The 26,068-nt window shown below is 52.5% G+C and overlaps 1 protein-coding gene across 1 annotated transcript in view; it reads right to left on the reverse strand.

Annotated features, from left to right (window-relative positions):
• The window catches only part of LOC148051291 (olfactory receptor 14A16-like), a 78,041-nt gene extending 60,160 nt beyond the window's left edge, over positions 1-17,881 (reverse strand). The window contains exons 1-2 of the mRNA XM_087738188.1: positions 17,777-17,881; positions 17,067-17,151 (exon numbers count right to left, since the gene is read on the reverse strand). Of these exons, the coding sequence (XP_087594314.1) occupies positions 17,067-17,151; positions 17,777-17,881 (190 nt within the window). The remainder of the gene's footprint in view (positions 1-17,066; positions 17,152-17,776) is intronic.
• Between the last annotated feature and the right edge of the window lie 8,187 nt (positions 17,882-26,068).

Here is a 26,068-nt window from a genome sequence, read left to right on the forward strand (position 1 = left end):
TGCCTTCCTCTCCTCCCAAAGCCTGACCAAGTGATGGGAGGAAAGGCAGCAAAAAGAGTGTAGGCCTCTGTGAATTAGCCGGGGTCTGGCACTTGGAGGGCCATGCTGTCATTCCCTTGTACGCCCCATAAAGAATCAAGCTGGGAAGTGTGCAAGTCTGACTCAACAAGGTTCATGGACAGGCAAGGCTGTGTCTCTGGCTGTGTCTGGAGACCCGTACACCTACAGTACAGATCAAGCTGGGTGAAAGTGGGCATAAATGGTCTCCAGGGCCCATGGACAGAGGTGGGGGTGGAAGCCACAGGTAATGCTGGTCAGGGCTGTGAAGGTCTATGGGTGCTCTCAGGGCCCTGACAATGCCCCCATGGGATCCCACCTGCCAGTGCCCTCAGTAGGCCAAATTCTTGTTCCCTGATGTGCAGGGTCTGCTCTCTGCTCCTCTCCTTCCCCATGTCCCTGAGGATCTGGAGACCACAATTTCATGGCCACTACAGCCTTCAGGTCTTCACATGCCTGACCAGCTCTTCCTCTTTTGGGAGTACCAGACCCAGGAGAGAAGAGGAGTGGGTGGCCCATTTAGAAGCTGACCAACACACAAGCCAACATCTAGCTTGTAACATGTCCCAGAGAGACCCTCCATATATGAGATGTCCTCACATCACACAAGGCTAACCCACTTCTCATCTCCCCTGTCAGTCTCTCCTCAAGACGCTATATCTCCATTATGAGAAAAGCTGTGGAACCTCTACTTCTCTACCTCAGCTCTTATTCCACTGATGTCACAGCTCTGTGATGGCACAGGGGGCTCCCGCTCTCTGTGCCCCAGGCTCTGGGCTTGGTGCCCATTTGGGTTGCAGCACCTCAGATGTGGCACCAGGGCCAAGGGCAGACTTGTCACATAGAAACCTGGTGCCCAGAGATGGGACCCCGTGTGTGGAAAGGCTTGGCTTCCCAGCAGAGGCACGCTGGAGTGGGTGGCAGGTGGTGCCATAATGATGGATGAGGTTCCCACACCGAGAGCAAAAGCTGCAGTCCCCAAGGGCACAGAGAAAGAGGCCTGGGCTGTGCAGCCCTGGCAGGAGAGGGCTTTGCTGTCCCAGGTGACTCTGCAGCACTGTGGGGCCTGTGCCAGAGGTGGAGCTGATTTGCAAGAAGGACAAGGTGCTGCTGAGAAAGTCCCTGGGGGAGGACAGACTGTGATCCAGCAACACTGACCAGCTGACCAGCTAGATACCAGCTCTGCAGCGAAGGACCTTGATATCCTGGAGGACAACAAGCTGAGCATGAGCCAGCAGTGCACCCCCATGGCAAAGGCCAACAGCCTCCTGGGCTGCATTAGGAAAAGCATGGCTGGCAGATGGAGGGAGGTGACCCTTGCCCTCCACTCAGCACTGGGGAGGCCCCATCTGGAGTGCTGTGTCCAGTGCGGGGCTCCTCACTACAATAAAGTTGTTGACCTACGAAAGCAAGTCCAGCAAAGGGCCATAAAGCTGGTTTAAGGGACTGCAGCATCTTTCATAGAAAGAAATGCTGAGAAATGTGGGACTGTTCAGTCTGGAGAAGAAAAGGCGCGGAGGGATCTTGTTAATGTGTATAAATACCTGACGGGAGGGCATGAAGACCAGGGAGCCAAACTCTTCTCAGTAGTTCCCAGTGACAAAACAAGGGGTGATGGACACAGCCAAAAACACATGAAATGCCATCTGAACCCAAGAAAGCACTTTTTGACTGTGAGGGTGGTCAACCACTGGAACAAGATGCCAAGAGAGGCTATGGAGTCTCCATCCATGGAGATATTCCAAACTCAGCTAGACAAGGTACCGAGCAACCTGCTCTAGCTGACCCTGCCTCAGCTTGGAGGTTGAACTAGACGATTTCCAGAGGTCCCTTCTAATCTCAGCATTTCCATGATTCTGTGAGTATAAAGGAGAAAAGTAAGAGAGAAAGAAAGGAACAACACCTAGCCTTGACCAGAAGTATGGTGGGATCCCATGGAGAGGACGCACTCTGGAGCAGGGGAGAAGTGTGAGGAAGAAGGAGTGACAGAGGTGTTCTTTACTGACTCCTAACCCCCTCTTCACCATCCCCCCGCTCCTGGTGGTGTTGGGGTAGGTAGAAGAACTGGGAACAATGGAGTGATTTGAGCCTGAGGGAAAGTGTGAGGGGAATGGTCTTTAATATTTTTCTCATTGTTTCTCACAATCCAAATCTTTTTATAATTGGCAACAAATGAATTTGATCTTCCCTAAGTCAACGGGTCTTTGTCCATGATGGCAATCGGTAACTGATTTCCTTTACTTTATCTTGATCCAGGAGTTATTCCATCTTATTTTCTCCCTTTGTCCTGCTGAGGCAGGGGAGTGAGTGAGCAGCTGGGTGGGTGTATGGATACTGGCAAAGGCTAACCCACTACAGAAGCACCACATCAGGACTGCTGCATGCAGCATGGGGCTTCCCAGCAGAAGAAAGACCCTGACAGACTGGAGCAAGTCCTGCAGAGGCCAGAAGGGTGTCTGGGACCTGGAGCACATTATGGACAAGGAGAGGCTGAGAGAGAGGGGTTACTTAGAAATCATTCAGAACAAAGCACAGGAACAAGAACCCACTCCAGTTGGTGGGATCTCAATCAATGGAGATATTCAGTATTTGTTGTGACAAGGCCATGAGCACCTGTTCAAGCTGGATCTGCCTGAGAACGGGCTTGGCTGAGAGACCAGCTGTGGCAAGAGCTATTGGGCTTGTGTGTAATAAGTGTCAGTAGGAAACTGCTTCCCTTTTTCTGAACACTGGTGGTGGAGTTGGGTATCACTGAGCCCCAGAGGAGGATGGGGGTGACCATGCAGCAGAGGTCCCTTCTCAAGGATGGGATGTCCCAAGAGAGATGGAAATAGCCAGTGTGTGGGATGGATCTGGGAAAGTTTTACCAGGGCAGCTTCCGCAGAGTGTCCAGGGAACATGGCACAGACCTGGCCCCTCTCTTCTGCACCTTCGGTGCCTTGCTTCCTTCACCATGATGCCTGACTCTGCACTGTCAGCACCCTGCTGGCTGCCCCCACCCTGCACACTCACACAGCTTAGCTCTACACTGCTGCTTTCCTCTCCCGGGCACTTCCCAGACCAGCCCAGCCCCTCCCCACCTCTCCCCACCTCCCCTGCCCTCTCCCCAGCCCAGCCCAGCAGCCCAGTCTTGGCTGGCCCCATGGCAGTGCCCACCACAGGGTGCTGCAGAGCTCTGGGCACTCACCCCACAGCCCCAGCCCCTCTGAAGGGCACAGCAGCTGCTGGGGAGAAGAGAGGGGGGGTTCAGGCTCCGCATCAGCCCCAGGGATGGTGCTGGCCCCAAGGGCACAAGGAAACAGAGGTTAGGCGCTCTCTGTCTCTCCTGAATTCATATTATACGTGACGCCCAACGCTGACTGAATTTGGCCCCTCCTCTGCTCCCACCAGCTCCAATCCCCAGGACGGCATGAGAGTCCTGGCGCTTCTCAGGCTGCTCCTGCATCTCTGCACTCTCCCTGCCCTCTGCCTGCTGGGCTCCTACTGACTCCAATGGCAGAGTCCTTGTTTTGCATACCTCAGTTTAATCATAGAATCATAGGATTGTTAAGGTTGGAAAGGACCCCAGAGATCATCGAGTCCAACCTCTTAACCTCACTGCCTGGTCCACCTCTAAGCCATGTCCCTAAGCACCACATCCACACGATTTTTGAATACTTCCAGGGACTGTGATTGTACCACTTCCCTGGGCAGTCTGTTCCAATGCCTACCCACTCTCTCTGGGAAGACATTTTTCCTAATACCTAATCTAAATGTCCCCTGGCACAACTTGAGCCCATTTCCTCTTATCCTATGACTTGTTACTTGGGAGAAGAGACCGAGCCCCATCTCACTACAACCTCCTTTCAGGCAGTTGTAGAGAGCCATAAGGTCTCCCCTCAGCCTCCTCTTCTCCAAACTAAACAACCCCTACTCCCTCAGCTGCTCCTCGTAAGACTTGTGCTCTGGACACTTCAACAGCTTCAATAGCTTCATGTTTTGCTTTTGGAGGGGGTTCAAATCTGAGGGCCTTTCACCTTCTGAGCCTCCATTCATTTCAACCCCAGGGCACATGGTGGGTCCCCATCCTCTCCTCTCCTCACCCCTCCAAATTCATTTCCAGGGAGTCTCGTATATGCCATCAGTCCTGTCATACATGAAGAAACCTGAGGAGAGAATGGGAGCTCATGGACCATCTCCCCTGCCCCTGGACACCAAGAAGAGAGCTTTTAAATCCAGAACATTTGGTCCAGTGGAACACAATAGTACCATGAGCTTAACTCCCAAAACACTGAGGATACAAGAGATCAGACTCTTCAAAAAAACACTTCCTTGGACATTTTCTTGGCAGCAGCTTTGGAGGAAGAGCCCAGCCTTCAGGCACTGGACCTGCGAGATTCTGATTTATTGAAGAGCTGCTATTGTACATGCCAAATAGCACACAGTGTTGTGCAACATTCAGACACAATAAGATCAAGCCTCAAGACAAGTAGTATAAGCCCAGAAAATTACCTAGAAGCAGGATTATTGCGAGAGAAGAAGACAGACCCCTGGCCTAAGAAAGACTCTGGGAAATGTGATGAGAAGGGAAGGCAGGTTATTCTCGATGAAACAGCGGCCATTGGGTCATTTTCCATAGGGCATCCTTGAGCTCCCCCTGCTGTGCTTTGCAGAGGAGCTGCTCCTGGGCAGAGCTGTCTCTCTGCAGGGCTGCCCACTTGCCAGGAGCTCCCTCCAGCCCAGGAGCCCAGCCCAGCTCAGCAGCAGAGGCCCAGACCAAGGCAGCACTTTCCCTGCCCCTCTGGGCTCCCTCCAGGTGTCCCTGGGGCTCCAGGGAAACCTGCTGTAAAACAGGCTGAAGTAACCACTGATGTTCCCTCCCACAGCTGGGGATAGAGACTTACTTCCTGTAGTGTAGTTTCTCTTACACTACTGAAGGGGTCTCAGCTCCCTCCCATGCAGACCACAACCCCCAGGAGCTGGGATTCCTCTTGCATAGTTTCAGGTGTGCACAAAACAGGCACCTGCATGTGAGCTTCTTGTCTCAGCTCCCATGCTAATTACTGGAGATGGAGGCCAGGAGTGAGCTGTTCAGACACAAACACATGGTGACATTTGAGGTTCAGGAGGTGGTCCAGGATATGTGCAGGTAACTGCAAGCTCTAATGGAGCAATGCTGAGAGACAGGGCAGCATCTGGGGGCAACTTCTTGGAGGCTGGTGAGAAATCAAATGTGCCAGGTGGAATGACAGCAGATGCCCACATGTAGGACAACTGAACCTCTAGATATTGCTTATGTCCAGGGCAGCCTATAGAGGTCTTCAGCTGACCAAATGGAGCCATGTGCCATAAGGAGAGCTCAGTCTCTCTCTTTCTCTTCTCCATCAGCTGTATTTTCTACATGTCCTTCAAGTAGAATGGCAGTTTTGTCAAGTCCATCCCTTGCACTCTAAATGCCTAACCTAATTCAGGCCAGCTGAATCTTAATTTAGTAGCCAAATACAGGCCTGTAGAGCTATGTGAGATGCCAGGATGCTCCAGCCCAACTGCATGCAGCTGACATGGACAGCACAGGGCCTATCCAGGAACCCCCTCCCCATTCAGACTCATTGTGTGACAGGCACCCCCCAGGGCATCTCAGACAGATTTGGTGCCTTTGAGCCCATGACTGCATCCCACCACTGCACTGACGTGAGGTCTGTCCCTTCTCTCTCCAGCAGGTGCTGGGCAGTGCATGAAGACCAAGCACATCACACCAGGGTCCCCACTCGTGTGCATTCCCTCTCAAACCCTGCTGGTTCTTCTCTCCATCATCACGGGATGTCCACACCCAAGGGCACTCTCAACATCATCTCTTCCTTCCTGAGATCAGATTCACCACCACCACAGAGGCTGCAGAGACACCACAGACTGCAAACCCCTCTCCTGCTCAGACTGCACAGCCCAGCTGCGTTTCTCTTTGGCCTTGGAGAGAGCAGGTTTTGCCGCTTTTGTGGGCACCTCATTTCTTCTTTACATTGCCATTTGCTATCCACTCCAGCATGTCTCTGCTCTGAAGCAAAGCCTTTGCACACTTGAGGCCTTGGGCACTTGGCAGCAGGTTTCCCTCTTGCAAGTCTGCTCTCAGCCCAAAGGTGCCACAGCTGAGGGGCTGCAGCCCAGACATGCACCCACGCCCTCAGCCTTGGGCACAGGCAGGAGGAGCTGGAGCTCTGCATGCAATCTCTTCATCCCACTTTGAGGGAGTAACAGCTGAGGTGTGTTGGGACAGCTGACATGATTGGGGTGCTGTGATGGGTGGGTACAGGATCATCAGGAGAGACAGGCCAGAAGGATGAGGAGGGAGGTGTCCCCAGTGTGAAGAAGCTGCTTAGATGTGTGAAGCTCCTCTATGGGATGAACAAATTGGATGAGCCCTTGCGGGTGAGTGTCAGAGAAGACTAGTATGGGTGACATTGTGGTGGGAGACAAAGAAGCCATGGAAGTCCCCCTGTGGACTTTCATTACCCTGGCATTCACTGGAGAGAGACCACAACAGCATGCAAACAGACCTGGAGGTTTCTGGTGGGGTTTGGGACACAGTTTGGGACACAGGACTTCATAGCACAGCTGCCAGATTGGCCAAAAATGGTGACACTCACCTGCATCTGTTACTCTCACAGAAGGCAGAGCTGGCCATGGACGTGAAAACCAGTGTCAGCCTTGGCTGTCGTGACCATGCAATAGTGGGGTGTCACCTCCCAGGGGGAAGGAGAACAGAAGAGTGCAGATGATAGCCCTTAAAGCAGCAGACTTTGGCCTGGTCTTGTGACTTTAAGTGGGGGATCCCCTATGAGCAGCACAGAAGAACAGCAGAGCCCAGTACAGCTGGTCTGCAAGGACAGTGTCTTTCAAGTCCGAGTGTGTGCAGACCAAGAGTCAGGAAAACAAGCAGAGATCTCAAGGGAGAAGCGTGGGGAAACAGCAGACTCATGGGGGAAGCTCCATAGAAAAAAGCAGCATACAAGAGGTGGATGCAAGGATTGAAACAAAGGAGGAATTCAGAAATATGGTGGGTTTTAGGAAAGCCAGAGCTCCCTTAGAGTTGACACTTGCAAGGGAGTTCAAGGGCACAATGTTACCATTTCAGGAACAGTTAAAGAAGAAATGAAGACAACATGTGGCCACTGCTGAATTGCATTAGGTAGGTGTAGATAGGTGTGAGGCACTCTTGGCCTTTGTCTTCACCAGCAAGGTCTCCCAGTTCCGTGTGCCTAAGAGGCAGAACCGCAGGTGAAATCCAGCAGTGGATGGAGATCAAGTCAGGGGTTACTTAGGGAAGGTCAGCCCTTAATAGTCCCTTGGACCAGATGGGATGAATCCAAGGCTGTGGCTGTTGAGAGACCAGGCCGAGGTCATAGCAGGGCTGCTCTGCTACATTCTGGAAGGTCATCATGACTGGAGAAAGCCAAAGGCAACTCTTGCATACATCTTCTAAAAAGGCCCAAGGACTGAGCAGGGGAGTTACAGGCTGCAGTGACAGAGGCCAGGGGCTGCGTGGCTGGGCAGCAGCTCTGTGGAGAAGGCTCTGGTGGTCCTTGAGTTCCCTTAGGCAAAACGTGAGCCAGCAGAGGATGCTGGGCTGTGTGAGCAGGGCCACAGGCAGGAGAAGTGATTCTCCCCCTCTGCTCGGCACTTTTCACACCACATCCAGAATCCTTGCCCAGGTTTAGAGCCTGTGCAATGACAGTGAGACATGGGCAAAGAGGAGCCGCTTCACTGGAGGGCCACGAAGATGGCAATCCTTCCATTACCCTTCAAGTGTTTGTGTGATTTCCCCAACAATACCAGTATCTGCAACAAAAATAACAACAACAACAACAGCACTAATCTGCCTAAATAGAAATACCTGCAGTGGAGCAGTCTGCATCCATGGTAGCCACTTTGGGCAATGCCAATTAAATCAGTATTTGCAATATATGGCATGATACCCAATCCAAAAGTACATACCTAAAGCGGTTCAGAAGAAGGGCTGTTGTGGTTTAACTGGGCAGGCAGCTGAACACCATGCAGACGTTTGCTCGCTCCCCTGCCCGCAGTGGGATAGGGGAGAGAATTGGGAAAAACAAAACAAAACAAAACTGTGGGATGAGACAAAGACAGTTTAATAGGAGAGCAGAGGAAGATAAAATAATGATGATAATAACAACAACAACAACAACAACAACAAGAAAACATGCAAAACAAGTGATGGACAATGCAATTGCTCACCACCCGCTGACTGATGCCCAGCCCATCCCCGAGCAGCAATCGCTGCCCCCCAGCAGATTTCCTCCAGTTTATTTACTGAGCATGACGTCATATGGTATGGAACAGGCTTTTGGCCAGGTTGGGTCAGCCCCCTGGCTGTGCTCCCTCCCAGCTTCTTGTGCAGCTGGCAGAGCATGGGAAGCTGAAAACTCCTTGACTAAGAGAAATACTACTTAAGTAAACCATCAGTGTTCTCGCAGCATTATTCTCATCCTAAATCCAAACCACAGCACTGTGCCACCTACTAGGAAGAAAATTAACTCTGTCTCAGCCGAAACCAAGAGGCTTGGGTACTATCAACTTCATTGCTAAAAGAGAGGGATTTTGAGGGAACTTCAGAGTTCCAGGTTCCTGTAGAAGATTTCAGGCCTCCAAGAAAGGAGCTGAAGATTACAGTTTTCAACTAGCCTAGCCTTTAGATCACTTCACGTGTGAGGGATCTGCTCCCCCATTTCAGTCATTGGCACCCAAAAACCTCACCTGCTTTGCCTTCCTCTCCTCCCAAAGCCTGACCAAGTGATGGGAGGAAAGGCAGCAAAAAGAGTGTAGGCCTCTGTGAATTAGCCGGGGTCTGGCACTTGGAGGGCCATGCTGTCATTCCCTTGTACGCCCCATAAAGAATCAAGCTGGGAAGTGTGCAAGTCTGACTCAACAAGGTTCATGGACAGGCAAGGCTGTGTCTCTGGCTGTGTCTGGAGACCCGTACACCTACAGTACAGATCAAGCTGGGTGAAAGTGGGCATAAATGGTCTCCAGGGCCCATGGACAGAGGTGGGGGTGGAAGCCACAGGTAATGCTGGTCAGGGCTGTGAAGGTCTATGGGTGCTCTCAGGGCCCTGACAATGCCCCCATGGGATCCCACCTGCCAGTGCCCTCAGTAGGCCAAATTCTTGTTCCCTGATGTGCAGGGTCTGCTCTCTGCTCCTCTCCTTCCCCATGTCCCTGAGGATCTGGAGACCACAATTTCATGGCCACTACAGCCTTCAGGTCTTCACATGCCTGACCAGCTCTTCCTCTTTTGGGAGTACCAGACCCAGGAGAGAAGAGGAGTGGGTGGCCCATTTAGAAGCTGACCAACACACAAGCCAACATCTAGCTTGTAACATGTCCCAGAGAGACCCTCCATATATGAGATGTCCTCACATCACACAAGGCTAACCCACTTCTCATCTCCCCTGTCAGTCTCTCCTCAAGACGCTATATCTCCATTATGAGAAAAGCTGTGGAACCTCTACTTCTCTACCTCAGCTCTTATTCCACTGATGTCACAGCTCTGTGATGGCACAGGGGGCTCCCGCTCTCTGTGCCCCAGGCTCTGGGCTTGGTGCCCATTTGGGTTGCAGCACCTCAGATGTGGCACCAGGGCCAAGGGCAGACTTGTCACATAGAAACCTGGTGCCCAGAGATGGGACCCCGTGTGTGGAAAGGCTTGGCTTCCCAGCAGAGGCACGCTGGAGTGGGTGGCAGGTGGTGCCATAATGATGGATGAGGTTCCCACACCGAGAGCAAAAGCTGCAGTCCCCAAGGGCACAGAGAAAGAGGCCTGGGCTGTGCAGCCCTGGCAGGAGAGGGCTTTGCTGTCCCAGGTGACTCTGCAGCACTGTGGGGCCTGTGCCAGAGGTGGAGCTGATTTGCAAGAAGGACAAGGTGCTGCTGAGAAAGTCCCTGGGGGAGGACAGACTGTGATCCAGCAACACTGACCAGCTGACCAGCTAGATACCAGCTCTGCAGCGAAGGACCTTGATATCCTGGAGGACAACAAGCTGAGCATGAGCCAGCAGTGCACCCCCATGGCAAAGGCCAACAGCCTCCTGGGCTGCATTAGGAAAAGCATGGCTGGCAGATGGAGGGAGGTGACCCTTGCCCTCCACTCAGCACTGGGGAGGCCCCATCTGGAGTGCTGTGTCCAGTGCGGGGCTCCTCACTACAATAAAGTTGTTGACCTACGAAAGCAAGTCCAGCAAAGGGCCATAAAGCTGGTTTAAGGGACTGCAGCATCTTTCATAGAAAGAAATGCTGAGAAATGTGGGACTGTTCAGTCTGGAGAAGAAAAGGCGCGGAGGGATCTTGTTAATGTGTATAAATACCTGACGGGAGGGCATGAAGACCAGGGAGCCAAACTCTTCTCAGTAGTTCCCAGTGACAAAACAAGGGGTGATGGACACAGCCAAAAACACATGAAATGCCATCTGAACCCAAGAAAGCACTTTTTGACTGTGAGGGTGGTCAACCACTGGAACAAGATGCCAAGAGAGGCTATGGAGTCTCCATCCATGGAGATATTCCAAACTCAGCTAGACAAGGTACCGAGCAACCTGCTCTAGCTGACCCTGCCTCAGCTGGAGGGTTGAACTAGACGATTTCCAGAGGTCCCTTCTAATCTCAGCATTTCCATGATTCTGTGAGTATAAAGGAGAAAAGTAAGAGAGAAAGAAAGGAACAACACCTAGCCTTGACCAGAAGTATGGTGGGATCCCATGGAGAGGACGCACTCTGGAGCAGGGGAGAAGTGTGAGGAAGAAGGAGTGACAGAGGTGTTCTTTACTGACTCCTAACCCCCTCTTCACCATCCCCCCTGCTCCTGGTGGTGTTGGGGTAGGTAGAAGAACTGGGAACAATGGAGTGATTTGAGCCTGAGGGAAAGTGTGAGGGGAATGGTCTTTAATATTTTTCTCATTGTTTCTCACAATCCAAATCTTTTTATAATTGGCAACAAATGAATTTGATCTTCCCTAAGTCAACGGGTCTTTGTCCATGATGGCAATCGGTAACTGATTTCCTTTACTTTATCTTGATCCAGGAGTTATTCCATCTTATTTTCTCCCTTTGTCCTGCTGAGGCAGGGGAGTGAGTGAGCAGCTGGGTGGGTGTATGGATACTGGCAAAGGCTAACCCACTACAGAAGCACCACATCAGGACTGCTGCATGCAGCATGGGGCTTCCCAGCAGAAGAAAGACCCTGACAGACTGGAGCAAGTCCTGCAGAGGCCAGAAGGGTGTCTGGGACCTGGAGCACATTATGGACAAGGAGAGGCTGAGAGAGAGGGGTTACTTAGAAATCATTCAGAACAAAGCACAGGAACAAGAACCCACTCCAGTTGGTGGGATCTCAATCAATGGAGATATTCAGTATTTGTTGTGACAAGGCCATGAGCACCTGTTCAAGCTGGATCTGCCTGAGAACGGGCTTGGCTGAGAGACCAGCTGTGGCAAGAGCTATTGGGCTTGTGTGTAATAAGTGTCAGTAGGAAACTGCTTCCCTTTTTCTGAACACTGGTGGTGGAGTTGGGTATCACTGAGCCCCAGAGGAGGATGGGGGTGACCATGCAGCAGAGGTCCCTTCTCAAGGATGGGATGTCCCAAGAGAGATGGAAATAGCCAGTGTGTGGGATGGATCTGGGAAAGTTTTACCAGGGCAGCTTCCGCAGAGTGTCCAGGGAACATGGCACAGACCTGGCCCCTCTCTTCTGCACCTTCGGTGCCTTGCTTCCTTCACCATGATGCCTGACTCTGCACTGTCAGCACCCTGCTGGCTGCCCCCACCCTGCACACTCACACAGCTTAGCTCTACACTGCTGCTTTCCTCTCCCGGGCACTTCCCAGACCAGCCCAGCCCCTCCCCACCTCTCCCCACCTCCCCTGCCCTCTCCCCAGCCCAGTGCAGCAAAGCAGCCCAGTCTCGGCTGGCCCCATGGCAGTGCCCACCACAGGGTGCTGCAGAGCTCTGGGCACTCACCCCACAGCCCCAGCCCCTCTGAAGGGCACAGCAGCTGCTGGGGAGAAGAGAGGGGGGGTTCAGGCTCCGCATCAGCCCCAGGGATGGTGCTGGCCCCAAGGGCACAAGGAAACAGAGGTTAGGCGCTCTCTGTCTCTCCTGAATTCATATTATACGTGACGCCCAACGCTGACTGAATTTGGCCCCTCCTCTGCTCCCACCAGCTCCAATCCCCAGGACGGCATGAGAGTCCTGGCGCTTCTCAGGCTGCTCCTGCATCTCTGCACTCTCCCTGCCCTCTGCCTGCTGGGCTCCTACTGACTCCAATGGCAGAGTCCTTGTTTTGCATACCTCAGTTTAATCATAGAATCATAGGATTGTTAAGGTTGGAAAGGACCCCAGAGATCATCGAGTCCAACCTCTTAACCTCACTGCCTGGTCCACCTCTAAGCCATGTCCCTAAGCACCACATCCACACGATTTTTGAATACTTCCAGGGACTGTGATTGTACCACTTCCCTGGGCAGTCTGTTCCAATGCCTACCCACTCTCTCTGGGAAGACATTTTTCCTAATACCTAATCTAAATGTCCCCTGGCACAACTTGAGCCCATTTCCTCTTATCCTATGACTTGTTACTTGGGAGAAGAGACCGAGCCCCATCTCACTACAACCTCCTTTCAGGCAGTTGTAGAGAGCCATAAGGTCTCCCCTCAGCCTCCTCTTCTCCAAACTAAACAACCCCTACTCCCTCAGCTGCTCCTCGTAAGACTTGTGCTCTGGACACTTCAACAGCTTCAATAGCTTCATGTTTTGCTTTTGGAGGGGGTTCAAATCTGAGGGCCTTTCACCTTCTGAGCCTCCATTCATTTCAACCCCAGGGCACATGGTGGGTCCCCATCCTCTCCTCTCCTCACCCCTCCAAATTCATTTCCAGGGAGTCTCGTATATGCCATCAGTCCTGTCATACATGAAGAAACCTGAGGAGAGAATGGGAGCTCATGGACCATCTCCCCTGCCCCTGGACACCAAGAAGAGAGCTTTTAAATCCAGAACATTTGGTCCAGTGGAACACAATAGTACCATGAGCTTAACTCCCAAAACACTGAGGATACAAGAGATCAGACTCTTCAAAAAAACACTTCCTTGGACATTTTCTTGGCAGCAGCTTTGGAGGAAGAGCCCAGCCTTCAGGCACTGGACCTGCGAGATTCTGATTTATTGAAGAGCTGCTATTGTACATGCCAAATAGCACACAGTGTTGTGCAACATTCAGACACAATAAGATCAAGCCTCAAGACAAGTAGTATAAGCCCAGAAAATTACCTAGAAGCAGGATTATTGCGAGAGAAGAAGACAGACCCCTGGCCTAAGAAAGACTCTGGGAAATGTGATGAGAAGGGAAGGCAGGTTATTCTCGATGAAACAGCGGCCATTGGGTCATTTTCCATAGGGCATCCTTGAGCTCCTGGTTCCTCATGCTGTAGATGAGGGGGTTCACTGCTGGAGGCACCACACTGTACAGCACTGCCACCACTAAGTCAAGAACTAGGGAGGAGATGAAGGAGGACTTCAAGTAGGCAAACATGGCAGTGCTGACAAACAGGGAGACCACGGCCAGGTGAGGGAGGCACGTGGAAAAGGCTTTGTGCCGTCCCTGCTCAGAGGGGATCCTCAGCACGGCCCTGAGGATCTGCACATAGGACACCACAATGAATACAAAACACCCATATCCTAAACAGGCACTAACCACAAGAACACCAGCTTCCCTGAGGTAGGCACCTGAGCAGGAGAGCTTGAGGATCTGGGGGATTTCACAGAAGAACTGGTCCAGGACATTGCCTTGGCAGAGGGGTAGCGAAAATGTGTTGGCCGTGTGCAGGAGAGAGCTGAGAAACCCAGTGCCCCAGGCAGCTGCTGCCATGTGGACACAAGCTCTGCTGCCCAGGAGGGTCCCGTAGTGCAGGGGTTTGCAGATGGCCACGTAGCGGTCGTAGGCCATGACAGTGAGAAGAAAATACTCTCCTCCAACGAAGAAGAGAAAGAAAAAGACCTGTGCAGCACATCCCAAGAAGGAGATGGCCCTGGTGTCCCACAGGGAATTGGCCATGGCTTTGGGGAGAGTGGTGGAGATGGAGCCCAGGTCAAGAATGGAGAGGTTGAGGAGGAAGAAGTACATGGGGGTGTGGAGGCGGTCGTCACAGGCTATGGCGGTGATGATGAGGCCGTTGCCCAGGAGGGCAGCCAGGTAGATGCCCAGGAAGAGCCAGAAGTGCAAGAGCTGCAGCTCCTGTGTGTCTGCAAATGCCAGGAGGAGGAACTCATTCGTGGAGCTGCTATTGGACATCTGCTGCTTCTGGGCATGGAAACTGCCAAAGGAGAGAAAAGAGAAAAATTCAGAGAAGCTTCTCTGAGCCAAATTTCATTCATTCATTGTGCAATACCTAAGGGTGCTTTTCTTTCCTGGGGGGCTGTTACTCAGCTCCGAGGCTTCAGCTCTGGTTTGTGCTGGCTGAGTGTGCTGTGCAGAGCCGTGCCCTCTCCCCAGGGGCTCCGGAAGGGTCAGCCCTGCTTTCCAGCAAGGACCCATGGAGGCAGCAACAGCCCCGGGTGTTTGGAGGGAGGCTTCCTGGGGAGGAGTTCCCTGTGCTGCACTAGAGCGGAGGGCAAAAAGCCCAGAAGGACGCTTTCTTCCCCAGAGGATGGTGGGAGATGAGGTGCAGCAAATATGTTGCGTTATACTGTGTTTTAGTATTCAGACACCCCCATCCCACTTGGGAAATGGTCTTGGAAGGGCTGAAATTCCCCGGTTGCCCCGTTGCCTCAGTGCAAACCTCCGTCAGTGCTCCCATGCAGGAGGGCTGCTCTGTCCATCAGCCTGGTGCCCAGCTGCTCTGGGCTTGCACCGCTCTCAGCTGCAGGACGACTGCACCCAGAGGTTGCTCTGCAAAAGACACTGGAGTGTCCTGGGAGCAGAGGGGTCCTGTTCCAGGTGCAGAGTTCAAAACACCTCTCCTTTCCAGCACAGCTCTGCGGAGTATGAGGAAGAGGACAGGGCAAGGATGCTGATTGGCATGGGCAGATCGGGTGCTCTCAGACATCTCCTAGGTCCTGCAGGAGAGCTGTGCCCTTCTGGAGGGATGCTCACAGCCCCGCAGGACTCCCTGTCCAGCATAATCAGGTGTCTTAAGGTGCTCTCTGCTAAGGGAAGCAGTGCCTCATTGCCCAAGCACTGAGTGCAGTGTCTGGAGCCTGAAAAATGAAGAGAGGGCTTGGGCACCTTGGTCCCATGGAAACACCTCCAGGGCAGCGCCCTCCAGGTCAGGGCCAGAGCAGGCACTCCACACCCCCACCCCTTGCCCCACACCACCACCGTTACTGCCAGGGACCCCACGAGCAGGAAGAAGAGCAGCACAAGCAGGTGGAGGAACAAAGAAGAACTCTGTGACTCTCCTCCTAAGGGAAGCAAGGAGAGGAGAGGCGTCCGGGCACTCAGGAAAGCCTTCTCCTTACCCAGCAGAGCACAGCACCTCCCAGTTAGCAAAAGCGCAGGGCAGTCGCTCTCAGCCCCTTTGCCCTGCAGAGGGAAGCGGCCACGTGTCAGGAGAGATGCCCCTCTGCTGTGCCAGAGCTCTGGCTGCAGAGGAGGCAACTCCTGCCCTGGACCACACAGCCTTGAGGGCAGAGGCTGTGCTGGGTGGGAGATGAGAGCAGGGGTCTTGCTCAGAGGAAGGTGTCTGCATTGGAGGGCATGACAGGGAGCTTCCCAAATTCTCCCTCCCATGCCATTTGGGGTTGGAGGTTCCTAGAGCTCTCTGCCCATGTCTCTGCTGCCTGGAGCTATCCCTGCCGGGAACTGTTTCTCTGCCCTCCAGTTTTTCCCTGTCAGGGATCACAGACCCCATCACCCACTCCTGTCTGCTCAGCTCTGACCTGAAGTTCCAGGCAATCTCTAGAGGTACTCACCACTTGCAGGCAGTAAGGAGCAGGTCAGAGAAACCCTGCTGAGGCCAGCAAAGGTGATGCTGGTGCTCTCTGGAGGTAGAGGAGTGGATGGAAGCAGTTGCCTTGGCTCCTACCAGACCTACTGATCTCTCAGCGTGGCAGCTCAGGACTCTCAGGCTCCCTCGCCAAATGCAGCAGTGCCTTTTCCCTTTGTCCTGAAACAGCAGGAAACTGGAAGCACAGCCTCAGGAAAGCTCTTTACCTGTAAGGTATCCCCTGCCTTACTCTTCCTCTGCAAAAGTCCCCTCTGAAATGCCCTGCGCAGCTCTGGCTGCACACCCTGCCTTCACCCCTTCCTCCTTGTCTAACATGAGCCCCTGGGCTGGGTGGCCTCCTGACAGACCCTGGAGGCTGGAGGCTATGAACGCTTTCGGAGACCCTTCCCGCAACGGCAGCTGCATTGCCCTGCACCAAGAGACTTCCCGTGTCAAGGGCTGGAATGGCTTCTTCCCTTGCAGCTCTCCTCTCTCCTCCCACTCCAGCCTGCCTTTAATCTCGCTCTGCCCTACTCCTTTGCCCAGAGCCCTGCTGCGCTTGGCAGAGGAGTTGCTCCTTGGCAGAGCTGTCTCTCTGCACTGCTGCCTGCTTCCCAGGAGCTCCCTCCACCCCAGGAGCCTGTCTCAGCCCCGGAGGAGGGCACCTGCCCAAGACGTCACTTTCTCTGCCCCCCACCCCACTCGGCGCTCCCTCCAGGTCTCCCTGCGGCTCTCCAGGAACCTGGTTGCAGCAATGTCCTTTCTCCTCTCCCAGACACAGTTAGGTCTGAGAATCCCCCTGCCTTGGCCCATCATGAGGCAGGACACCTGGACACTGCCAGGGAGGCATCTCCTTTAGCCATGCTGAGGGAAGGCAATCAGCTGAGTCAATGGAGGCATCTCATGCTGGATTTGTAGTGCTGGGGCTGGAAGGGACCTCAGCTCCCTCCCCTGCCTGCCACAAACCCACAGGAGGTGCGATTCCCCTTGCTTCGGTCGTGGCGCCTGTTACAAATAGGCACCTGCACTCCTTTTCTGTGGTCTCACTGTCAGAGATGGAGACCAGGAGTTGACACACAAGCCCCTGCTGGCATTTGAGGTGCCAGACGTAGTCCACGGTAATGGAGCAGTACTGAGAGACTGGGAAACATCTGGGGGCATCATCCTGCGGCCTGGTGAGGATGCCAGCTGAAATGACGGCAGATGCCCACATTTAGGACATCGCCACCTCTCCCTACTCACGCTGTTCAGGGCCGCCCATAGAGGTGTTCAGCTGACCACATGGAGTTCTGTGCCCGAGGGAGAGTGAAGTCCCTCTCTTTCTCCCGTCTTTACCTCTATTGACGAGCTGTGCACTGGCTGTGACAAGAGTTGTCTCACACATCCCCATGGAGCCCGACCTAAGGGAGGGCAGCTGCTCACTGAATGGCCAAATACAGGCCTGTAGGGCTCTGTGAGACGCCAAGGCTCTCCACCAAGACTGCCTGTGGCTGGCAGGGACAGCACAGGACCTGCAGGAAAGCCACGTCCCCTCAGAGCAGGTGTGTGACAGACACCCCAGGCGGCATCTCCGATTCCTTTGGTGCTTGTGTGGAAGTGACTGATCCCCACCCCTGCAGTGAGGCCAGCTCAGTCCCATCTCTCTCTGGTAGATGCAAGCCACTGCATGAATTGGAAGCACGTTGCACTGGGGTCTCCACCTGCGGGCCTACGTTCTCAACATCTTCTGGTTCTCCTCTCCCCCATCCTTTACTCACCCTCTTGATGATACACTCTTCAAAGAGTCCAATGAATCTGGAGGTCAACAGGTTGGGTGAGCCCTTGTGGGTGAGGATCGGAGGAGAGGCCAGCTTGGGCAACATCGTGGCGGGAAATGAAGAACCTGCAATCAAGGGGAGGAGGTGGACAAGCTCTTACTTAAGCAACTCAAGGAAGTCTCCAGATCAGTGACCTGGGGCTCTTTCTGGGGGCTTTAATGACCCTGACTTTCATTGGAGGGGGAAGACAGCACTGTGAAAACAGACCAATAGGTTTCTGGAGGATGTTGGAGCAATTTCTTAGGAAAGCCACCAGCTGGACCAACATAGACGATGCTCACCTGGCTCAGGTCCTTGCAAACCATGAAGAGCTGGTGAGGGACGTGAAAACCAGTGTCATCCTTGGCTGTAGTGACCATGAAATAGGGGGGTGCAGCTCTTGAGCAGCCTGAGGAAGGAGAGGAGCAGAGTGCAGGTGTCAGACCTCAGAGGGGAAGACTTTGGCCTGTTCAGGGGGCTTTTAGTGGGGGATCCCATGGGCAGCAGTGAGGGGCAGCACAACTCAGTACAGCTGGTCTTTAAAGCCAGAATTGCCCACAAAGAGCAGTGGTGAGTCCATAGCTGATGAGACCAGCTTGGGTGAAGAGGAAACTCCTGAGGAAGCTCCATAGTTAGTAGAAGCAGAGAGGAGAGGCAGATGCAGAGGCTCACTTGAGAGGGGGGAATTTAGAAATAGACATTATGAAACCCACAGCTTCCCTAGAGATGACCCTTGCCGGGGAGTCCAAGGATAAAACTAAACTAAAACTGAACCAAATATTCTTCCTCACAGGTGGAGAAAGGGCAATGGGGCCATCATGCAGTCCCCCATACCTACGGAATGGGGAACGTTCCCAGCCCTTAGGTAAATCTCTTCCCTCTCTCTCTCATGACCTGCATAGTGTTTGTGCTTGAGAAAACCCTCATCATCATGCACGTGGAGGCAAACCAGCATCCGCACACCCCCATGGGCTTCTTCTTGGGCCATTTGTCTTCCCTGGAGATCTTCTAGAGACCCACCACCCTGCCCCAGCTGATGGCCAGCTGCATGACTGGGGACAGCACCACCTTAGGCCCTTCTCCTCCCTCTTGATTTCTTTCAAAATATTTGTCCTGTGGTGGGGCCGGAGGCCTGGTTTGGTTTGGTTTGGGTTTCTTTTCTCTTTTTTTTTAATGAAGAACAATTTGGGGAATTAGGGTGGATTGAGTTCCAGGAGCACAGATGCCTGGTGTCCCCCTCCTCCATCTGCAGTTTCCGTTGGAGGGTCCCCGTCTCCCACGGCCCCTTGCGGTCACTCCCAGTCCCGGGTGAGGGTATCAGGCCCACCAGGACCTCCTGAAGTGGCACTGGAGGCTTCTGGTCAGGAACCGAGCTCAGCCTGCAAAGATGAGGACGTGGGCTCTACATTTACATAGGACGGGCACATTTTCATCCGCTGAAATGTTTGAATACTTTTAATAGAGAGTGAATATTTATCCAGTGTTGCCATCATGGAACTTTCCAGGATGTGCACTGCTCTCAGGAGCAGAAACCTGCATCTTCCCAGCACTTGCTCTGTCCAGTATGGAGTCTATGGCATCTCACTGATCTTTTAGGTAGTTCCACATGTCCTGATTCAACTGACCATTTCTCAAGTCATCTTCTCAGCAGACTCTCTGCACATAGGCCTTTTCCAGTCTCCATCCAGTTTTCCTCCTCCCGGTACTCTCCATTCACTCAGAGCCCTCCCCAAGCGCTGTTGGAGCTTCAGGCACTTTAAAGCTTGCTGCTCCCATCACCTGGCTGTCAACTCCCTCATTGCCTTTCTCTCTGTCCTTCCCTGTGAATCTCCCTGAAGATTTTCCACTCCAAAGTAGAGTAGTGGAATTTAGCGGAGGCAACTTGGACTTACTAGACAGCTGAGGAATGCATTTTATTCTCTACTGAACTACTCTTCTCCTTTTTTTTTCTTATTTTTGGTTTTGTTCTTGTTAATGAAGAGAAATGCTGGGTCTGTGTGCAGCCACTTCCCCAAGGAAAGCAGATGGGAATCGATGCGGAGACATTCAGCTCCAACCTGAGTGGGAAAAGCTTCGATGTTAACAGGAGTGATGCCTCAGGTGACTGGTGAGAGGAATGGCAGATGGGCAAGGGGGATTGAAGAGTGTCTCTGGAGTGTCTGACAGAAAGGGTCTTGCTTATCCTACGTATTCCTATTTCATCATGAGACAGCCTGGATCAATACGAGGTGGAGATTGCTGAGATTTTTTATTCTGTAAGCAGGAACATAAAGTAAACTGGAAAAAAACTGGATTAAAATCTGCAAGATTCTGAGGGTGTCAGTGGGCCCCCGAGGGCCGTCACCGATGAAGCCATGAAGGGAAGCACGGGTGGAGGTACCCGTCCCTGGGGGCTGCCTTTAACTGGCGAGAGGTCAGCACCGGTTACAGGTGACAAAGGCAACATGCAGGTGGCTCTGCTGCCCCGTGAGCCCTTGATGTGTTTCATCAAGAAGGACGAGCAAGCTCTGATCCCTGGGCCCTGGGAAGGGAGATCCTTTTCCTCATGCGTTGCTCAGGGCTCTTCATGGAGCAGTGTGATGTGGGGGTGTGTGATGACGAGTGCAGGATGACCCTAGGACTGCCTGAGCTCTGCGGGGGGATGAGGAGGCCCCAAGTCCGTGGGGCTGTAAGGACATGGTGTCCCCTCGTGGCTCTTGGTGGCTGTGACAATATTGAGAGGTGAGCGGAGAGAGATCTTGGCTGTGTTGGGGAGGTCCCAGCCCCACCACAGGCTCTCCCATGCTGTCCCATACCTGCAGTAGTTCTCCTGCAGACTTTGGCCACCTCCCTGCTTCCCCGCCTCACTTTCCAAATGTCTTTCTGTGCTCCCTGCCTTTTCCTTCTGTTGTGGTTTAGCCCCAGTTTGCAACCAAGCGCCACAAAGCTGCTTGCTCACTCTTTCCCCTGCCCCGGTGGGATGTGGGAGAGAATCTGAAGAGCAAAAGGAAGAAAACTCATGGGTTGAGAAAAGAGCAGTTTAATAATTGAAATAAAATCACCTAAAATAATAATAATAGTAGTAATAATCATATCATCATCATCAACAACAACAATAATAACAGTAATAATAATGATAATGATAATAAATTGTAATGAAAAGGAAAACAGCAAAAGAGAGGGAGAGGAAGAAAACCTAGGAAAAACAAGTGATGCAACCGCTTACCACCTGCCGACCAACGCCCAGCCGGTCTCCGATCACTACCCCCCAGCCAGCTCCCCCCAGCTTATACACTAAGCATGATGTCCTATGGCATGGAATAGCCCTTTGGCCGGTTTGGATCAGCCCCCTTGGCTCTGCCCCCTCCCAGCTTCTTGTGCACCTGGCAAAGCATGGGAAGCTGAAAAGTCCTTGACTGGTGTAAGCACCACGTTGGAACAACTAAAATATCAGGGTGTTATCAACATTAGTCTCAGACCAAAGCCAAAACACAGCACTCTACCAGCTACCAGGAAGAAAATTAACTCTATCCCAGCCGAAACCAGACGTGCAGTCGGAAGGGGTTCTGCAAGCAGGAGTGACATTGCCCTCGAGAAGAAGGCCTTTTTTCACCTTTCACAAGGCACAGAGCACATCTGGGGAACATCAATGCACTTGGTGGCACACACACTTCCAAGTTTCATCTCTCTGAACTTCCTTCACAATGTAACACAAAGCAACTAACAAAGAAACCAGTGTTCTTCCTTGTAGGGGTCCTACAAGGAGAGAGGGAATAAAAACACCTAAAAGCTTCTGTGGAGAAAGGGCAATGAGAAAATCAGACATCATTGATGGAGCTTCCCTTCCTGCAAATGGGGAATGTCCCCAGCTCTTAGACAAATCTCTTCCTCCTCTCTTTCTCTCAGGACCTGCCCCAGGATTGTGGTTGGGAACACCCTCATCCTTATGCTGGGGGTGCAACACTTGAACACTTGCTACAGCTCCTCCACCACGCCCCAGCTGCTGGCCAACTCCCTGACTGAGGACAGCACCATCTCTGCTCTCAGCAGGGTTAGTACTATTTGCTGCACCTTTTGCAGGTACTGAATTTTTCCTGCTGGTGGCCACTTCCTATGATCAGTACTGGGCTGTATGCCACCCACTTCTCTCTTCACAAGACTCATGAACTGGCAGGTCTGTCTCAAGTAGGCAGCTACACCTTTACTAGGGCGATTTGTGTCATCTACAGTAATCCCTTCATTCTTGTCCCAGACACACTTCTGTGTCCCCAGTGGCATGGACCACCTCTTCTGCGATTTCACTGGAGCTCTCTTGCAGTGACACTGACTTCATTCTCTCTGCTTTCATAACCTGCTTTTTAGAGCCAGTGCTCCCCTTCTTGTTCACGCTGGTATCCTGGGTGTGCATCAGAGCTTCCGCCCTGGGGTGGCTCTCCCATCTCCCAGCGTGGGCAGGCAGAAGGCCTCCTCCATCTGCTCTTCCCCCCTATCTAGTGTCACTGTTTTCTGCAGCACCTTCATTCTTGTCTGCATGTGCCCAGAACAACCCTCCTGAGATACAGTTTGACAAAGCCCTTTTTCTACACCATCCTCAGGTGCCCTCATCTACAGCCTGAGGACCAGAAAGCTTGGGGGCAGGGGAGCACTGGCAAAAATGCTCAGGAAAGCTGTGAGCAGCACAGAGAGCCCATGGAAGTTTTGTGGCTGCAAGAAGAAATCACTTCTGGGTCTCTTCTGAACAGACTCTGAAGAGCTGGACAGGAGTGGGCTGCCTGCAAGGCACTCTTCTGGAAGTGTGGGATAGAGAGAAGGTTTTTGGTGTGGGAAGGAGTCAAGAGGTGTTGGTGGAGCTGGCCAGTGTCAACAGGAGAACTCTCTCAAACATCTCGGAAATGCCAGAGCCATCAGGGAGGTTCCAAGGTCCTTGGAAAAAGAAAATATCGAACCCACCTTCAGGAAGGGCAAGAAGGAGGTCTGGGAGAATTACAGGCTGGTCAGCTTCACCTCAGTCCCTGGGAAGGTGATGGGGCAAGTCCTCCTGCAGCCATCTCCAGGTATTGAAGGCAAAGAAAAACATTGCTGAACCTATATGGGCGGGGAAATTAGGTGATGTTGTGTCCCTGGACTTAAACAAGGCCTCAGACGTGGTCTCCCATGATCTTCTTATAGCCAGATTGGTCGCACCTGGACTGAAGAAGTAGATGATGATGCGAGTCGTGGTTATGCTGGATGAACAGGCCCACATGACATCAGTGGTACAGAGTCCTCCTGGCAGCCCATCACTTTTGGCATTCCTCTGTGACCAGCACTTGGGCCAACACCGCTGAACATCTTTATTATCTCCCTGTATGGTGGGATGGAGCGCACCTTCAGCTCCTTTATAGAAGATGGCAAGCTGAGGGGAGCCTTTGAGATATCTCCCGTCTTGAGCAGGAGAGTCAGACAAGACAATGTTCAGGTCTCTTCCAACATGAGTTATTCAGTCATTCAAAGAGACTTTCCCTTGCAGAGCTCATTGAAGACAGAATAGGCAGAGGAAGGAGAAAAGACAGAGGGGCAGAATTAGAGAGACAAGATATCCCAATATAAATATGGTTCTTCCGAGCAATGTTTCTCCATTTGAACTATCAATGCAGGACCCGGCACTTAGCCTTGTTGAACCTCATACAGTTGGCCCCAGCCCATCAATCCAGCCTGTCCAGGTCCCTCTGCAAGGCCTTTCTACCGTCCAGGAGATCGACACTTCCACCCAACTTGGTGTCATCTGAAAACTTACTGAGGGTGCACTCGATCCCCTCATCCAGATCATTAGTGAAGATATTGAACAGACCGGCCCCAGTACTGAGCCCTGGGGAACACCACTCATGACCGGACGCCAACTGGATTTGACTCCATTCACCACCACTCTCTGGGCTCAGCCGTCCAGCCAGTTTTTAACCCAGCGTAGAGTGCACCCATCCAAGTCGTGTGCAGCCAGCTTCTCCAGGAGAATGCTGTGGGAGACTGTGTCAAAGCCCTTACTAAAGTCCAAGTAAACAACATGCACAGCCTCCCCCTCATCCACTAAGCGGGTCACCTTGTCATAGAAGGAGACCAGGTTAGTGAAACAGGATCTCCCCTTCATAAACCCATGCTGGCTGGGTCTGATCCCTCGGTTGTCCCGCACTTGCTGCATCATGGCACTCAAGATGATCTGCTCCATGACCTTCCCCGGCACCGAGGTCAGGCTGACAGGCCTGTAGTTCCCTGGATCCTCCTTCCAACCCTTCTTGTAGAGGGGCGCCACGTTTGCTAGTTTCCAGTCATCCGGGACCTCCCCGGTTGACCAGGACTGCTGCTAAATAATGGAGAGTAGCTTCTTGAAGATGAAAGTTTTGGGGAGGTCAGGGGTAGCTGGGACTGAGAGGTGGGAGATTTGGGGGAGGGAAGAGGGGCTTGACCAAAAGAAATGAAAGATTTTGAAGAGGTAAGATGAGTTCAGGTAGTTTTGATGCCTCTGCAAAACGGACTGTAAAAACATTCATGTTAGGCCTTTACCCTATTTCTAACCAGCAACCTTAAGTCCGAACCCTGCCCCTAAATGCTACCCCTCACCCTGCAAGGAATCCACTGCTCTAATCCCTCATCTCAAAGTTTACCTCTAAACCAAAGTCCAAACACAGAACCCCTTACCCCTACTCTTACCCTATTGATCACCCTAATCCCTTGCCCATACCTCTAGCATTAAAATGTTGGCCTTAACCCTAGCCCTCAGCCCAGGCCCAAACAAAACCCTCATCCACAAAGGTAGCCCCTACCCTAAACACCAACCAGACACGCTCAGCAGAACACCAAACCTACCCTATAAACATTTGCCTAATCCCTAACCATGAAAGGTGAGCTGCTGTCCCTAAACCCTAACCTAAAGAGACACAAATTTTAGGCCCTGGTAATTACTGGGGATTTTGAAGACCATGGACCTCTGCTAGAAGGCCTTGTTTAGAGGGAAGGTGGAAGGTGATCCCTGACCTGACATGGGGGGATGCTCTCCTGGACTTGTTTTTCACAAGAACACAAGGCAGGACTGGTGGAAGATGTGGAGGGTGTGAGTGAGTGGTAGGGTAGAAACGCCAGAGAGAAGTCAGCAAGAGGAAGGATCACCTCCACCAACTCTTTGGCAGTGGTCTTCCTAATGCAGCCCAGGATGCCACTGTCTGCCTTTGCTGCAAAGGTGCAAAGCCAGGAGGAGAGAAGAGAAAGCTTTGGGGAGACCTAATAACAGCCTTCCCACATCTTCTTGGGTATCAGCAAGAAAATGGAGCCAGGCTCTTCACTGTTGTGCATGATGGGAGGATGAGGGCCACTGGGCATCAGATGAAACAAGGGAGGAATATCCTTCTCCCCATCAAGACACTCAAGCACTGAAGCAGATTGCCCAGAGAGCTTGTGCCATCTCCATCCTTGGAGCTTTTCAAGCCCCAACTGAATAAGCTCCTGAGCAACCTGCTCTGAGCCCATCGCTGACCCTGCTGAGAGCAGGAGGTTGGCCTAGAGATCTCTTGAGGTCCCTTCCAGCATGAATGATTCTGTGCTTCCATCCACAACAGATCTTTCCTTTAAGATGGGAGGGAAAGCACTCGGGTTCCCAGTGACCATTGAAGTCAGAGAGAAAGAGGCTTGGTCAGATGATCTGTGGCTTTCTTGTCCCACTCCAGGCATTGTTGCCCAGATGCGGGGCTGCTTGGCAGGTACCCCTCCAAGACCCTCATTACTTCCTTTGCTTCAACTTTTCTTTCCTTTTTCCCTCTTTTCCCACTCACAATTTCTTCCCCTTCACCATCCCAGTACCCTCCCATGTAAACAGCACATCTCTGTATTCCCTTTCCTCCCTGGCCCTGCTTTGGCTTCCTATGTACCCTCGTTTGGTGATTCTGAGCTTGTCATCAGGGGAATTCTGACCTTGATCAGGAATTCCATTAAACCAGTACCTCCTTCTATTAGCTGTAGTGTCCTGCAATTCCTCATGCTGTTTTCTTGTCAGAGGCACCACTAAGCTGGTGGGCCATCTGTACGTACACATGAACAGCTGTGCCAACAGAGCTTCACTCCAGAGGCACCTTGAGAAACTCTGGGATCTGGCAACAGAAACCTCAGGAAGTTTTACAAGGAGAAGTTGCACGTGCTTTTTTTGGGGTAGAATAAGCCCAAACATGAGGGCTGGCTGGGACTTGAACAGTTCCGGAGTGACCCTGAGAAGAAGGGCATGGGCACTAAGAGGAACGCCATAGGAGCCAG

The sequence above is a fragment of the Nipponia nippon genome, unplaced genomic scaffold (genome assembly GCF_047370975.1).
Source record: "Nipponia nippon isolate SJK-2023a ecotype South Korea unplaced genomic scaffold, ASM4737097v1 scaffold_60, whole genome shotgun sequence".
Lineage (NCBI taxonomy): Eukaryota > Metazoa > Chordata > Aves > Pelecaniformes > Threskiornithidae > Nipponia > Nipponia nippon.